General features: G+C 43.1%; 2 protein-coding genes across 2 annotated transcripts in view; both read right to left on the reverse strand.

The window, feature by feature from the left end:
* LOC117441551 (zinc finger protein 513-like) overlaps positions 1-2,169 on the reverse strand; it is a gene marked incomplete at its 3' end in the record, with an annotated part of 11,327 nt that extends 9,158 nt beyond the window's left edge. Inside the window, exons 1-2 of the mRNA XM_034077619.2 lie at positions 2,030-2,169; positions 1,582-1,752 (exon numbers count right to left, since the gene is read on the reverse strand). Of these exons, the coding sequence (XP_033933510.2) occupies positions 1,582-1,621 (40 nt within the window). The remainder of the gene's footprint in view (positions 1-1,581; positions 1,753-2,029) is intronic.
* A 951-nt stretch (positions 2,170-3,120) lies between these two features.
* dusp27 (dual specificity phosphatase 27) lies at positions 3,121-14,700 on the reverse strand. The gene is made up of 4 exons (XM_034077620.2): positions 13,575-14,700; positions 10,005-12,208; positions 4,225-6,323; positions 3,121-3,485 (listed from the first exon to the last, which is right to left on the reverse strand). The coding sequence occupies exons 1-4, from the start codon at positions 14,067-14,069 to the stop codon at positions 3,190-3,192; spliced, it is 5,094 nt and encodes a 1,697-aa protein (XP_033933511.2). The 5' UTR covers positions 14,070-14,700; the 3' UTR covers positions 3,121-3,189.
* Between the last annotated feature and the right edge of the window lie 209 nt (positions 14,701-14,909).

A 14,909-nucleotide genomic window follows, 5' to 3' on the forward strand; every position in this document is an offset into this window, starting at 1 on the left:
CTTCTTACATGTTGAACTCAAATACCTGTACTTTCTACTTCTTACATGTTGAACTCAAATACCTGTACTTTCTACTTCTTACACTTTGAACCCAAATACCTGTACTTTCTACTTCTCACATGTTGAACACAAATACCTGTACTTTCTACTTCTCACATGTTGAACTCAAATACCTGTACTTTCTACTTCTTACATGTTGAACACAAATACCTGTACTTTCTACTTCTCTCATGTTGAACTCAAATACCTGTACTTTCTACTTCTCACATGTTGAACTCAAATACCTGTACTTTCTACTTCTCACATGTTGAACTCAAATACTTGTACTTTCTACTTCTTACATGTTGAACTCAAATACCTGTACTTTCTACTTCTTACATGTTGAACTCAAATACCTGTACTTTCTACTTCTCTCATGTTGAACTCAAATACTTGTACTTTCTACTTCTTACATGTTGAACTCAAATACCTGTACTTTCTACTTCTCTCATGTTGAACTCAAATACCTGTACTTTCTACTTCTCTCATGTTGAACTCAAATACTTGTACTTTCTACTTCTTACATGTTGAACTCAAATACCTGTACTTTCTACTTCTCTCATGTTGAACTCAAATACCTGTACTTTCTACTTCTCTCATGTTGAACTCAAATACTTGTACTTTCTACTTCTCACATTCTCCAAACAGCTGGTTCCTTTAGTCTGAATGTGTGTTGGTGCGTGGTCATTATTCTTTAGAGTCACTGCGTGCCTATTGGTTGGAACACGATCCGTGTATCCATCACTTCCTGGTCTTCTCTAAAGAAGAGGGACCAATGGAAACGTTGTCATGTTGCCGTTGTTCCCATGGAAACATTCATTAGCTAACAATGACATTATTGTTCTATTGATATAAAGGGAGGTCAGGTACTCTTTAAAGCAGCTGCTAGCTATGGGTACTTTTTACTGAAGTACATGAGTATGTGTACTTCTACTTGAGTAAAGGATGTGTGTACTTCTCCTCTCTGCACAGAACACATGTGGAGGATTCAATTAGAGAGGAGGAAGAAGCATGAAGAGAGAGGTCAGGGTCAGGCCTGCGAACAGGAAGTGGAGACAGGAAGCAGAGAGGAGGAAGTGGACCGCCAAAAAACCCAGGATGAGATAAAAACACTAAAACACTAACATGTCGTCTACTGAGAGGACTACAGCTCGCTTTAACTCCATGAGGACGTCCGTATGTTAATCATGGCTGTTCAGCTTGAGTCTCATCTTTAATAACGTGGGATTTAAACTGATTTCTACACGGAGCAACAACAAGAAATAAACACTTCCTTAAAGTGTGACTGGTGTGTAGAGAGACCAACACCCTGAGTACAGTCAGAAACAGATAGAAGACGACAGTTAAAACTACAGTTAAACACACTCAAACAGCTGGGAAACAACATTTAAAACACTAGATACTCAAACAACCGTTTACAAACTAAATACAGACAGAAACAACCGTTAAAACTAAATGTGAACACTAGATAGAGACTCAAACAGCTGGAAACAACATTTAAAACAGTAAATAAAGAGTGAAACAGCTGGAGAGGAAACTCACATTTGACCGGCTGCGGGTTGGACTGTTTCCTCCGCGGCATGGTGTCTCTTTCTGTCCCGGATCCGGTTCTGTCTGCGGGGCTGAAGTCCAGCTAACTGCATGACGTCAACGTCGTCATCATCATCATCATCTTCTTCACCACCTCCTTCCTCTTCCTCATTGGTGTCATCACTATGGAAACGGTCCCAAAACGTGTACACCAATCAGAAATGACTTGTTCAATTCAGTAAATGACAGTTTAAAAGGTAGTCTTCAATGTGATATGATGCTAAACAACACGTGTTTGTTTGTCAACATGTTTGTTATTGTTCCGCAGTAAATAGACGCGGCCATCTTGTTAGCCACCTAGCTAGTTAGCCAACTTCCAACATTCAAAATGTAAACCGTAAAAACTACAAACTTCGGTTGAGAACTACAATCCTAAATGCCCCCTCGCGGATAAACGTACCTGTGCTAAAGTCCCCCCGAAATACTGTCCTCGACAAAGTTTCGCAAACTGTTTAAAATTAGCTCTTTTGTTGCCGAGTGCAAATCCAGCTCGCTGCTGACACGCCGGATCCGGGCTCCCGGTGACGTCAGTGACAGGAGCAGGGGATTGTGGGATTTGTAGTCCTTATTGGATACACCTGTTTCACGGCAACAAAACACTTCAATTTTTGGAGTTTCTACTAAGAAAAATCATTTTGGTTTGCTAATCAACCTTATTATATTGCTTTTTGTACACATATGGTCGCTTTTAAAATATATATTGCTACTTATCTGCTACTTGTTTTTACTTATTGTTCCTTTTTATTATTTACAACATGTGTATATTTAGCTATTTTTAAACGTTTGCATGTAAGTCTATTCTCAATACTTCTGCTGCTATGATAATGTAAATGTCCCTGTTGTGGTACAAACAAAGGACTTCGGATTCTGATCTTTTTGGTTTTATCTTTCAAGCAAAGATAACAGATTAAAATAATGAATTTATTTGTTAGCGATTCATTTGTCAGTTTCAGGTCAATTAAACGTATATTGATCACACTCACAAATCATTTTTTCACATTAAAAGTTATTATATATCTTTCTATATTGTGGGATTTGTAGTCCTTGTATGCTCCTTATTTTAACAAATGTTTAATTATTCATATATAAGTAAAGCGGAAACTTTTTAAAGGTTATTTCCATATAAAAAATGTTGGTTTGGTAAGTTGTTATAGAAAATACATGTCTGCGATGTTCATTACACATGATAGTAAAAAGTAAAAATGTACTAGTTAACATTGTAGTACAAAAATATCATAATAAATATTTAGAAATATATAAATGATAAGTTACCTCAAATAACTTAAATCAGTATGATGCTTTGTAATCTTGTTTAATATCACTATTCAATAATAAATATGATGCAATACTGATTATTAGACTGTGCAGTTTACAATAACTAGAAAACACATATCACAGAACTATACATTTATACTTTATTTCAGTTTCTTCCCAAAAATCTGATGCTTAAGGTGTACCACAAGGCTCTATCCTGGGCCCCTATACTTTTCTCTAAACGATGCCGCTATCATCTTTAACTGCAAGAGCTCAGAGAGCCAACAGAACCAAAACTCTTTCCGGTTAAATTACGAAATCCATCATGGCCTCAAACTCCTCGATCCTCTGCCGAGTGTTTCCTCTCCGGATCCTTCTGTACGACACGGTTTTGAACTTCGACGCTTGTGGCTTGCCGTTCTTCTTCTTGTTGTCAGCCTCGCCGTTCGTAAGGCCAGAGTTTTGACCTTCATCCGGTTCTCCTTCCTTAGCCTCCATCACAGGATTGGATGAGTTTTGTGTTCCTCGTCCTCCTCCTTCTTCTTCGGCCATTAGTGACGCTTCTGGATCCATCAACGCCATTGTCTTCTTCAACCTGCAAGCTGATGCCAAATAATGGAAACTATTATGTTAATTAAAATACATTTGAAAGGTTAGGTAATTTAGTTTTATCATTACAAAACACTCTCTGCTATATAACATGTTCAATATTATTAATAAATGTCTACAATAACGTGCATTACCTATCTTGCACTACTCAATACTGCTCGTCACTGTACAGTTTTTTACATTAATTATTTGTTACATGTAGTTATTTAATTGATCTTTTTACCGCGCTGTTGGTATACAGTTTTATTATTATGCTGCTGTGTTTATTGTATTTTTGTAACTCTGGTACAACTATTTCCTTCGGGATAAATAAAGTCCTATCTTATCTTATCTCTCTCTTATTAAAGGGGGACACAGCTCCCATTAAAGGGGGACACAAACACCAGTCGATTTTAGGTTTTTTGGGGGCTGTTTTCTTCCATTTGGTGATTTTAGATTTCACCTGAACTCTACAAAAGCTAGCATTAGCTTCATTAGCATATCTAAATAAAACATGTAGTATAAAAAATGGGAGTGTTATTATGGTCTGTTAATTGGTTACCTTAATCAACACAAACCCACAAAATGAGTTATCTTGTCTTGTCGAGCTTTTTTTTTAAATTTGCTTCTGAGTGACTGTCATCTCTGGGGAATTTTAATTAGGTTTCAATTAATTAATTAATTAACACTGAACGCTTAACGATACAGTACAATTAAGGTAAAAAAAAGGCAGCCATAAGAGCCAGAGTTTACCTGTCTGCGGTCCAGGTGTAGTGTCCCTGACGACGGCAGATGTTTCTCCCGGAGACGACGTCTTTCTTTTGAGTCTTTCCTCCAAACTCTGCGTCTCGTCTTCTCTCAGATCCAGACGAGCAGATTTTGTGTCCGTCAGACTTTGTGTTGTTTCTCTGTCGCTGCTCGCTGAGCTGGGATAAACGTCCTCATTCTGGTTTCTGGCAGAGTCCTCTTCCTCCTCTTCTACCTCTTCCTCCTCTTCCTCCTCTTCTATCTCTTCTACCTCTTCCTCCTCTTCCTCCTCTTCTACCTCTTCCTCCTCTTCCTCTTTCCCACTAACTATTTCCTCTTCGATTTGTACCTCCTCTTCCTCCTCATCCTCCTTTTCTCCTGCTGTCTCCATCTCTTCCTCTTCTTCAACATGACCTCCTGTTATCTCTTCTTCCTCCTTTTCTCTCTCTTCTTGTTCCTCCTCCAAAACCTGATTTTCTTTTTCCTCTTCATCCCTCTGTTCTTCAACCTCGTCTTCATCATCGCTCTTCTCCTCGTTTCCTGCTCTTTCATCTTCACTTCCATCCTCTAAAACCTCATTTTCTACTTCCTCTTCCTGCAACTCTTTTCCTTCCTCTTCCTCCTCGTACTTCGTCTTCACTTCCGGTTCTTCTTCCGCTTCCTCCTCGTACTTCCTCTTCACTTCCGGTTCTTCTTCCGCTTCCTCCTCGTACTTCCTCTTCACTTCCGGTTCTTCCTCTTCCTCCTCGTACTTCCTCTTCACTTCTGGTTCTTCCTCCTCTTCCTCCTCGTACTTCCTCTTCACTTCCGGTTCTTCTTCCGCTTCCTCCTCGTACTTCCTCTTCACTTCCGGTTCTTCTTCCGCTTCCTCCTCGTACTTCCTCTTCACTTCCGGTTCTTCCTCTTCCTCCTCGTACTTCCTCTTCACTTCTGGTTCTTCTTCCGCTTCCTCCTCGTACTTCCTCTTCACTTCCGGTTCTTCTTCCGCTTCCTCCTCGTACTTCCTCTTCACTTCCGGTTCTTCCTCTTCCTCCTCGTACTTCCTCTTCACTTCTGGTTCTTCCTCCTCTTCCTCCTCGTACTTCCTCTTCACTTCCGGTGCTTCCTCCTCGTACTTTCTCTTCACTTCCGGTTCTTCCTCCTCGTACTTTCTCTTCACTTCCGGTTCTTCCTCCTCGTACTTTCTCTTCACTTCCGGTTCTTCCTCCTCGTACTTTCTCTTCACTTCCGGTTCTTCCTCCTCGTACTTCCCCTTTACTTCCGGTTCTTCTTCCTCTTCCTCCTCGTACTTCCTGTTCACTTCCGGTTCTTCTTCCTCTTCATTCGCATACTTCCCCTTTACTTCCGGTTCTTCCTCCCCTTCCTTCCCCGTTACTTCCGGTTCTTCCTCCTCGTACTTCCCCTTTACTTCCGGTTCTTCCTCCTCGTACTTCCCCTTTACTTCCGGTTCTTCCTCCTCTTCCTTCCCCGTTACTTCCGGTTCTTCCTTCTCGTACTTCCCCGTTACTTCCGGTTCTTCCTCCTCTTCCTCCTCGTCCTTCCCCGTTACTTCCGGTTCTTCCTCCTCGTACTTCCCCTTTACTTCCGGTTCTTCCTCCTCTTCCTCCTCTTCCTCCTCGTACTTCCCCTTTACTTCCGGTTCTTCCTCCTCTCTCCTTCCATCATCTTCCTCTTTAAACAGCTCCTCTTCTCCCACAACATCCTCTTTATCTTCCACTTCTTCTTCTTCTTCTTCTTCTTCTTCACCACCTTGTCTTTCTGTTTCCTCCTCTACTTCTTCATCTTCTATATCCGCCTCTCCTTGCTCTTCTTCATCCTCATTTTCTAGCTCCTGCTCTTCCTCTCTTCCCTCCTCCTCTTCCTCCTCTCCTTGCATCTCCCCTTGGTCCACCATCTCTCCCGCCTGTTCTTCTCTCACTTCTGCCAACCTGTTCACACTTCCACCTTCCACTCCTCGCCTCCCTCCTCCTTCCCTCCACATCTCCGCTGTCTCTTCGTCACCCAGCATGGTGTCCTCCAAAGACAGAATATCTCCAAAGAGTCCGACGGCCTGAATCACTCGAGAGACGATGGAGTTTTCCTCCATGTCTTCAGCCGTCCACCAGCTCGCCATGATGCACAAAATAAGAAAAACCCAGACCCTGAGTCCTCCACTTCGTTATGAAAGGGTTTCATTTATGCTGATTGGCAGAGAAACGCAGAACGTCACTTTGAAATCCACGGGCCACGTTTTCTGCCTCAAGTTCGTAAGCCTCTAATCTCTCAGGAGCTCTGGTTCAGTTTCACCTCTTTAAAAAACCACCAGTAATTGTATTAACTTTATAGAGTAGAATGGGAGGGGATGAAACCCTCTTTAATGGTCACACATGCAGAGCACATGCATGTGTTCTCTGCTTTTAACCCTTCCTAGTGCCAGGAGTCTAGAACCAGGAGTCTAGCACCAGGAGTCTAGAGTCTAGCACCAGGAGTCTAGTACCAGGAGTCTAGCACCAGGAGTCTAGTACCAGGAGTCTAGCACCAGGAGTACCAGGAGTCTAGCACCAGGGGTCTAGCACCAGGAGTCTAGCACCAGGAGTCTAGTACCAGGAGTCTAGTACCAGGAGTCTAGCACCAGGAGTCTAGCACCAGGAGTCTATAACTAGGAGTCTAGCACCAGGAGTCTAGCACCAGGAGTCTAGCACCAGGAGTACCAGGAGTCTAGCACCAGGAGTCTATAACTAGGAGTCTAGCACCAGGAGTCTAGCACCAGGAGTCTAGCACTAGGAGTCTAGAACTAGGAGTCTAGCACCAGGAGTCTAGCACCAGGAGTCTAGCACCAGGAGTCTAGAACTAGGAGTCTAGAACCAGGAGTCTAGAACTAGGAGTCAAAACTAGGAGTCTAGAACCAGGAGTAGTACTAGGAGCAGTGGGAGTGGGGGGTGTCCGGTGCCTTGCTCAAGGGCACCACGGCAGGGCAGGAGGTGAACTGGGACCTCTCCAAGTAGCAGTCCAAGCCCCTACTGACCGAGCCACTGCCGAACTGTAGCAATACCCAGAGGCTTTGCTCGTGTTATTTCATTTCTCTGCTCGCAGCAGATCAACATTCCCACGCTGGTTGATCCAGCCGGTATGCAAAGCTTCTCAATAAGCTTGTTCGACACTCTCATTATGTCTTTACTGCAGCCCTGCCTGCATAAGGATGCATTGGTTCCATCCGGGTCCCTTCGTTGTCTCCCGATTAGTATGTAATAATGTTACTGTGTAAAAAGATCATTTCATTTTAATGCAAATAATTATGCAGATAAGAACTGTCTTTTTCAAATGTATTTAAATGGTGTATTTAACTTTCAGATATCATATTACCAAGTATATAATATCATACAAATATTTAAATATAACATCCTGCATTTAGCATTTGAATCAACAAGTATCTAATAAAAACATAAAATGCACAAATAATAAGAGCATTATAAACCACAAGATTACAATTATTTAATTGAATAAAAGTCCAATTCAAGCTATTTTCAGTATTATGTTGACACCAATATATATATATATAAATAAACACAGAACATCCTGCAATAGGAATAGGAACTATGTAATTCATTCATACACATGTACAATTTTTTATATTCCTTTTAATGTATACTTTATATACATTTACTGGTAATGCAGTGTTTTAAGTAACTTATTTAACTTGATAACACAGACTTGAAGTAACAGTTATACATTAAACTACTAGGTATTACTAATAGTGTGTCTGCCTTCGAGCTATTGGAGTTAATACATTTTTAAACATGATTCTGTCGTTTTTTCGCCGTAATATGAGTCATATTTCAATGTAAACTGGTCGGTAAAAGGCCTCAGTGAAAATGCATATTAAAGGCACTATGTTCAGAAAGTGGGTATTAACGCCCTCTTGTGGTCACGGTGAGGTACTGCCTTTCTGTCAAGCTATAGGAATTGCATATTACATACCACTTCCGGTAACATCCTACAAAATAAAACTCATAATGGAACAGAACGATGTTACCATGGACTGGATGTTATGTGATAATGACTTTGTATCTAGCGTACTAATGTTACTGTTTCTCTTTTAACAGCAAGAAAATAACCAGAACCAATGTTTGAAGCTCTCAGTTAGTCCCTCGAGTCTCCCGGTTACTTTAGTGTTAGCCGTATGTGTCTTCAGCGCGTTGAGTCCTGTCAGCCACCGTATGATTAGAACACAACAATGGCCGAAGCTAAATGAACTGTTTCAATCAAATAAAATGTCTTCCCGCTTAGTGAGTAGGGTTAGAAGATGTGATACGTTTCTCTATCAATTTGACTACAATACCGTGCAGTCAGATAAAGTTGTAATGTAAAATTGAGAGTTAAAAAAACTAAAATACACTTCCGTCTGTTACATACAATGTTTTATTTTGTAGGATGTTACAGGAAGTGGTATGTAATATGCAATTCCTCTAGCTTGACAGACACGCAGCTGCAGTACCTCACCGTGACCACAAGAGAGCGTTAATACCCACTTTCTGAACATAGAGCCTTTAATATACATTTTCACTGAGGCCTTTGACCGACCAGTTTACATTTAAATATGACTCATATTACGGCGAAAAAACGAAATATTTATTTACACCACTAGCACGAGGAAAGACACACTATCTGATTAACACACAATAGTTTAAGGTATAACTTTTAATGAGTTAGTTACTATTCTCATAAAACCGAGAGAAATTATAGTAAAGTTAGACATTGTATAAAAGCACTCCACTTCCGGTGAAGACTTACAAAATAAAAGCTTCTAAAAATGTACATTTTTTTATTAATTTATTTTGTTCCAACAGAACATGGATATATATACATCTTTAAAGGCAGTCTGATTCTTTATATATTTTGTTGGACGTATGCATGTATGATTTAACGTTTATTTCAATGTTCGCTTGCTTTAATTTCATTTTAGCTTACCCTGATAAGGATGCATTGGTTACATCCGGGTCCCGTTACATCCGGGTCCCTTCGTTGTGCCAAAGGTGCGTTTCTTTAAGCTCTTTTTGGTGGATTGTAAGAAGTAATACTAGGAACTACACACTGAAATGTTTATGATTTGACACTGAATGGATGTGATCGAGTACTTCAATCCCCTCTTCCCTTACTACCAAGACAAATAATATTTAATACTATTTTTTAGTATTGATTAATTATTTTCATGACAAAATATAAATAGTGCTTTTTCGTCATCTTACATCCTGATGGATTGACCAAAGATAAGGTGGTTGTAGAGAAAATAATATGATGCAAATCCTAGGACTCGAAGTATCAATTACATTCATTATCGATTAACTCAAATCCACCCAGTTGATTATCGTGGATCACAACAACAACAACAACAAAAGCATAACATTCACACATTTAAGAAACCTTCAAACAGATCACTCAAAGTGTAATCCATGTATTTGTTATTTTTTTCTCTTTTATTATTTGTAAAATTATTACAAATTAATTTGCTAATGTAATTATACAGAAATAACCACAAGACATTATTTGTCAGAATATTTATTGCAACAATAAAACAAAGTGGTTTTTGTCACGTCATCTTCCTTAAAATATTTACTAAACGTGTTTTACAATCAGTTTTACATTCAACGGTGGTGCAACCAAAACCTTCAACATGGAATAAACTAGTTATAATAATAAAAACAATACAATTAATCTTCATGAAGATCTGATGGATGACGAGAAGGCGCTCGCTGCGCCTCACGGCTCGTCTCCAGTCGTCACACGTTGTTCCCTAAATCTCTCAAGTGTCACCCCTGCTCTGTGATTTGGCGTCCTGCTGTGCTCGCCAGGCGTCCAGCACTTCATCGTCTTCGCATTCTGCGGCGGCTCGCTCCCTGACCCTCTGCCTGGTTTGGGCGATGAAGGTGGCGATATCGTCGTCTTCTTCGCTTGCTTCCTCCCTCTTGATGCTCCTCCCTTCGGTCTCGCTGCTTCCGTATCGAGAATGACTGGCGGACTTCCTCTTGGTGGCGATATCGTGGTAGCTCTCCTCTCCGTGCGACCTCCCCGCTCCATGACTTTGCGACTGAGCGAAGCCGTTGCTGGAATAACCGGCGCCACTTGAAGGCTCCTCTTGTAACCTTGATCTGAATCTGGAGGCGTAGGTTTCCTCCTCTTCTTCTTCGTCGGCGACGGCGTACGAGGCCCTGCGGCTCGAGAAGTCGAACTCGGAAGCGGACGCGTCGAGATCGTCGTAAGGATCCTCCACGACTTCTGTTTTCCTGGGAGGAGGACGGACGCTTATGAGCCAGTCGTCGATGCTCGTGTTTTTATCTCTCTCCAGCGCAGGGTTCAGATTCAAGCATCCGGAGAGGCCGTAATTCCTCACAGGTCTCTCCTTTTTCTTCGGCTCCTGGAGGAACTCTTCCTCCTTCTTCTTCCTCTCCGCCGCCTCCTCGTCCTCGTCTTCGTCCTCCTTCGGTTTCTTCTTCTTGTACAAGGTGCTGCGCTTGTTGTCCTCCAGGATCTTCTTCTTCTCGTAGGTGGACATCTTGTCCCTCATCTCTGATTTCATCTCCTTGTCCATGGCGTTCAGCTTCCCCAAGTCCACCTGGTCCTGGAAGAGGCTGTAAAGCGGCACGCTGGTGGTCGTGATCTTGTTTTTCTTGGAGCCGAGGGTGAGCCCGGAGTTTCCTGAGAGGACGGAAGTCGCCCGGCTTCGACTCTGCGACAGAGCGCTGGAACAGGAAGCGCCGCTCAACAAAGACGCCCTATCGTCGTCAACAACACGTCCTGACATCACGCTCGCCGCGCCGCCGTAGCTAACCTCAGTCCCGGCTCGTGACGGCGGAGGCAGGCTCATCTCGCTCTGCTTCTGCTTGATGGTTTCCGAGACGACGTTAGCGATCCAGTTCTGGATGCTCGCCAGGTTCACCATGGGTTCTCCTCCCGGTCCCTGCATCGTAGGAACCGGGAGGATCGGAGGAACGCTCTGCGCTGATCTGACGCTGCGAGGCTGCGACACTGAAGATATGACGGAGGATCTGCCGCTGAGCATGGACATGGTGTCGTCGTTGGCGACACTCGGAGGCCCGGTAACTCCGGCGCCGGCCCAGAAAGCGGAAAGCGGGATCGTCCCGCCGCTGACCATGCTCTCGTTCTCATCAAAGCTGCAAATGGACTGACTTTCTTCCAGAGTTTTCTTGGAGCGCTCCAGGAGTTCCTCGCGCCTCTGCCTCCGTTTCACCGTCGCAGAATCCTCGACACGGCTCATCTCCAAAATCTCGTGAGTGTTCTCCTCCCCGAGGCGCTTCTGCTGCCGCATCTTCCACGACTGATACGCCGTCAGGTTCACGTCTTGGAAGGCCGGCGTCTTGGCCTCTCCTTCGCCGCCGTCTCCGTCTCCTACTGAACTTTTCTCGCCGTCCTCGCGATCTTTCTTGTTCCAGCCGAACTGGATCCTCTTGACTCGCCAGCGCTCCAGAGGCGTCATCTTCTCCTTGTTCTTCTGGCAGAAGTTGTACATGGAGGTGGTGTCGGACATGATGCTCTCCACTTCCTCGTCCATTTTCTTTGTCTTGTCTTCTTCTGTGTTTGTGCTCTCGCTGCCTTCCTCGTCCTCCTTCTTACGGTAGCGAGCAGCCGCTTGTTCCTCGATTTCCTTCAACCTCTGCCTCCACAGGTCGGAGTAGCTGCTGCAGCTGGAGGTGGACATGGCGTCTGACGGTGGACGTTTAAATCGGCGCTTCAACTTCTCTTTCACGACTCGAACATCTTCGCTCGTGACGCTTTCCACGTCTGCATCAGCGCCTTCCTTCCTCACTCGTCCCCCAAAAAGAGACTCCCCGTCCTCTCCGTCGCTGTTCAGCTGCGCCTCCCACCAGTCGTCGTCTTTGTACTTCTCGTTTCTCCGCTGCCACTCTCGGATCATGTTGTCGAGTCCGTCCTCATCGTCGTCTTCTCCGCCTTCCTCCTCGGGGAGGACGATCTCTTCCTGATCCTGCGTGGATCCCTGGAGGCAGAGAGGACAAAAGTACACACATCCTTTACTCAAGTAGAAGTACAGATACTCGTGTTTAAAAGTACTCTGGTGAAAGTAGAAGTACTGACTAAACTTCATTACTCAAGTAAAAGTAAAGAACTTTGAAATGTACTGTAAGAAGTAGAAAGTACAGGTATGTGTGTTCAACATGTAAGAAGTAGAAAGTACAGGTATTTGAGTTCAACATGTGAGAAGTAGAAAGTACAGGTATTTGAGTTCAACATGTAAGAAGTAGAAAGTACAGGTATTTGAGTTCAACATGTAAGAAGTAGAAAGTACAGGTATTTGAGTTCAACATGAGAGAAGTAGAAAGTACAGGTATTTGAGTTCAACATGTAAGAAGTAGAAAGTACAGGTATTTGAGTTCAACATGTAAGAAGTAGAAAGTACAGGTATTTGAGTTCAACATGTAAGAAGTAGAAAGTACAGGTATTTGAGTTCAACATGTAAGAAGTAGAAAGTACAGGTATTTGAGTTCAACATGTGAGAAGTAGAAAGTACAGGTATTTTGAGTTCAACATGTGAGAAGTAGAAAGTACAGGTATTTGAGTTCAACATGTAAGAAGTAGAAAGTACAGGTATTTGAGTTCAACATGTAAGAAGTAGAAAGTACAGGTATTTGAGTTCAACATGTAAGAAGTAGAAAGTACAGGTATTTGAGTTCAACATGTAAGAAGTAGAAAGTACAGGTATTTGAGTTCAACATGTAAGAAGTAGAAAGTACAGGTATTTGAGTTCAACATGTAAGAAGTAGAAAGTACAGGTATTTGGGTTCAACATGTAAGAAGTAGAAAGTACAGGTATTTGAGTTCAACATGTAAGAAGTAGAAAGTACAGGTATTTGAGTTCAACATGTGAGAAGTAGAAAGTACAGGTATTTGAGTTCAACATGTAAGAAGTAGAAAGTACAGGTATTTGTGTAAAAAGTCGTCAGAAAGTAGTGGAGTAAAGTATTGATACCAGAAACATGTACTTAAGTAAAGTAATGAAGTATTTGTAATCCAATACTTCCCACCTCTGTTATGAGCCTCATTCAGACTGTAATGCATGACTAAGGTTATTTTAAGTTTAAATATGTGAGTCAATAGAAGATCCTCGATTGAAGATATTCTATAAAATACTTTTTTCCACTCTTCCATAATTCAATCAAAACATCTCGATTAAAAGCATCATTTTAAATCCTGTGTTCCAGAGTTGTGCTCATTCAGTCTGAAAAACGCTTTAGAAAATGACTAATCGACACGGATCGTGTTTAAATCAATAGAAGTATTTGTACTCCACGACTTCCTGGTGGCTTTTATAAACGAACTTAAGTAACGAAGTATTTGTCTCCCACCTCTGGTCCCTGGTTGTTGGGTCCGATCAATCTGCTCCTGAGCGCCGCAGCGGAGGACGCGACGCTGCTCATCACGCTTCCTCCGTCCTCCTCCTCGTCCATCATGATGGAGTGCGCTTTCACCCCGATCATGCTCTGCTCCTCGTCTTTATCCGTATCCTCGTCCTCGTCATCATCATCATCATCATCTCCACCGTCTCCGAAGATGCGGTTCCTGGCGCGGGCGTCGATGACGGAGCACTGGCTGAGCGTGTCGTCGTCGTCGTCCCGCTCCTCCATCAGGGTCTCGTTGAGGGTCCTCAGCTGCTTCAGGAAGCCCTCGTTGGCGTTGATGGGGCGCTTCTTCCTCATGGAGCTCAGGGCCTCCATGATGCTCAGGTTATGGAAGATCATCAGGTAGGAAGCCACCAGCACGGCGGAGCGACTCGCGCCCATCACGGACACCACCAGCACCTTCCCTGCAGGAAAACACAGACGCAGAGATTTCGTTTTCATTGTACAACGCCGTGTCTTTTTCTGCTGCTGCAACAAGTACTTATTTTGATTTGATATACTTTATTAATCTATCTAATGTATTGACCCATCCTGTTAGGAGCAGTGGGCTGCCATTTTGAACGGCGCCCGGGGAGCAGTGTAGGGAACGGTGCCTTGCTCAGGGACACCTCGGTAGCACTTGGTCTTGCCGGGACTTGAACTGGTGACCTTCCAGTTGCCAAGCCAAGTCCCTATCGACTTCGCCCCCTCTTATCTTATCTTAGGAAGAAGCACATACTTATTTTTCACATTGATATTTCATAGACCAAACAATCAACACTGAAATGTTGACTTTAATGATGTGTTATGTCAGATTTCACATAGCTGTATTAGGTTAGTCCAGGGGTCGGCAACCCGCGGCCCTTTAAGCCCTCTGCTCTGGCTCCCTTGAGCTTAGACAAAAATAAGAATAAAATAAAAGTATTTGTAGGACTATTTATATTTTGTTGCATTGTTAATAATGTTTCGTATCTTGTATTTTGAGGTGATACTGTGACACATAAATAAAAAACAAAACGGTTTTAATTAGGTCAACTAAAAATATGCGTCACATCCTGCTCCGGTCCCGCGCGAGCGCCTTTTCCTGAGAGGCTTCTCAATACTCAAATTTCCCCTCCTCGACTCCTCGACTCCTCGGTCCTCCGGTAGTGACCCGGAAATGAATTTCAGCGCGCCATTTTGAAGGACGTCTCATTTCTCTAAATGCACACCGAGGACCGAGGATCGAGCGTCGAGGAGGCTCTCTGGAGGAGCTATAACCGAGGAGACACTGATGGTTCCTCCACGGCTCCTCCGCGGATG

Source organism: Pseudochaenichthys georgianus, unplaced genomic scaffold (genome assembly GCF_902827115.2).
Source record: "Pseudochaenichthys georgianus unplaced genomic scaffold, fPseGeo1.2 scaffold_1783_arrow_ctg1, whole genome shotgun sequence".
Classification (NCBI taxonomy): domain Eukaryota; kingdom Metazoa; phylum Chordata; class Actinopteri; order Perciformes; family Channichthyidae; genus Pseudochaenichthys; species Pseudochaenichthys georgianus.

Coding starts and splice junctions, on each gene's coding strand:
- dusp27 (XM_034077620.2), bottom strand. CDS start 14,069: ATGAAAACGAAATCTCTGCGTCTGTGTTTTCCTGCAGGGAAGGTGCTG. Junction 12,209..13,574: donor CCAACAACCAGGGACCAGAG/GTGGGAGACAAA, acceptor CTCTGCCTCCAG/GGATCCACGCAGGATCAGGA. Junction 3,486..4,224: donor TACACCTGGACCGCAGACAG/GTAAACTCTGGC, acceptor ATTTGGCATCAG/CTTGCAGGTTGAAGAAGACA.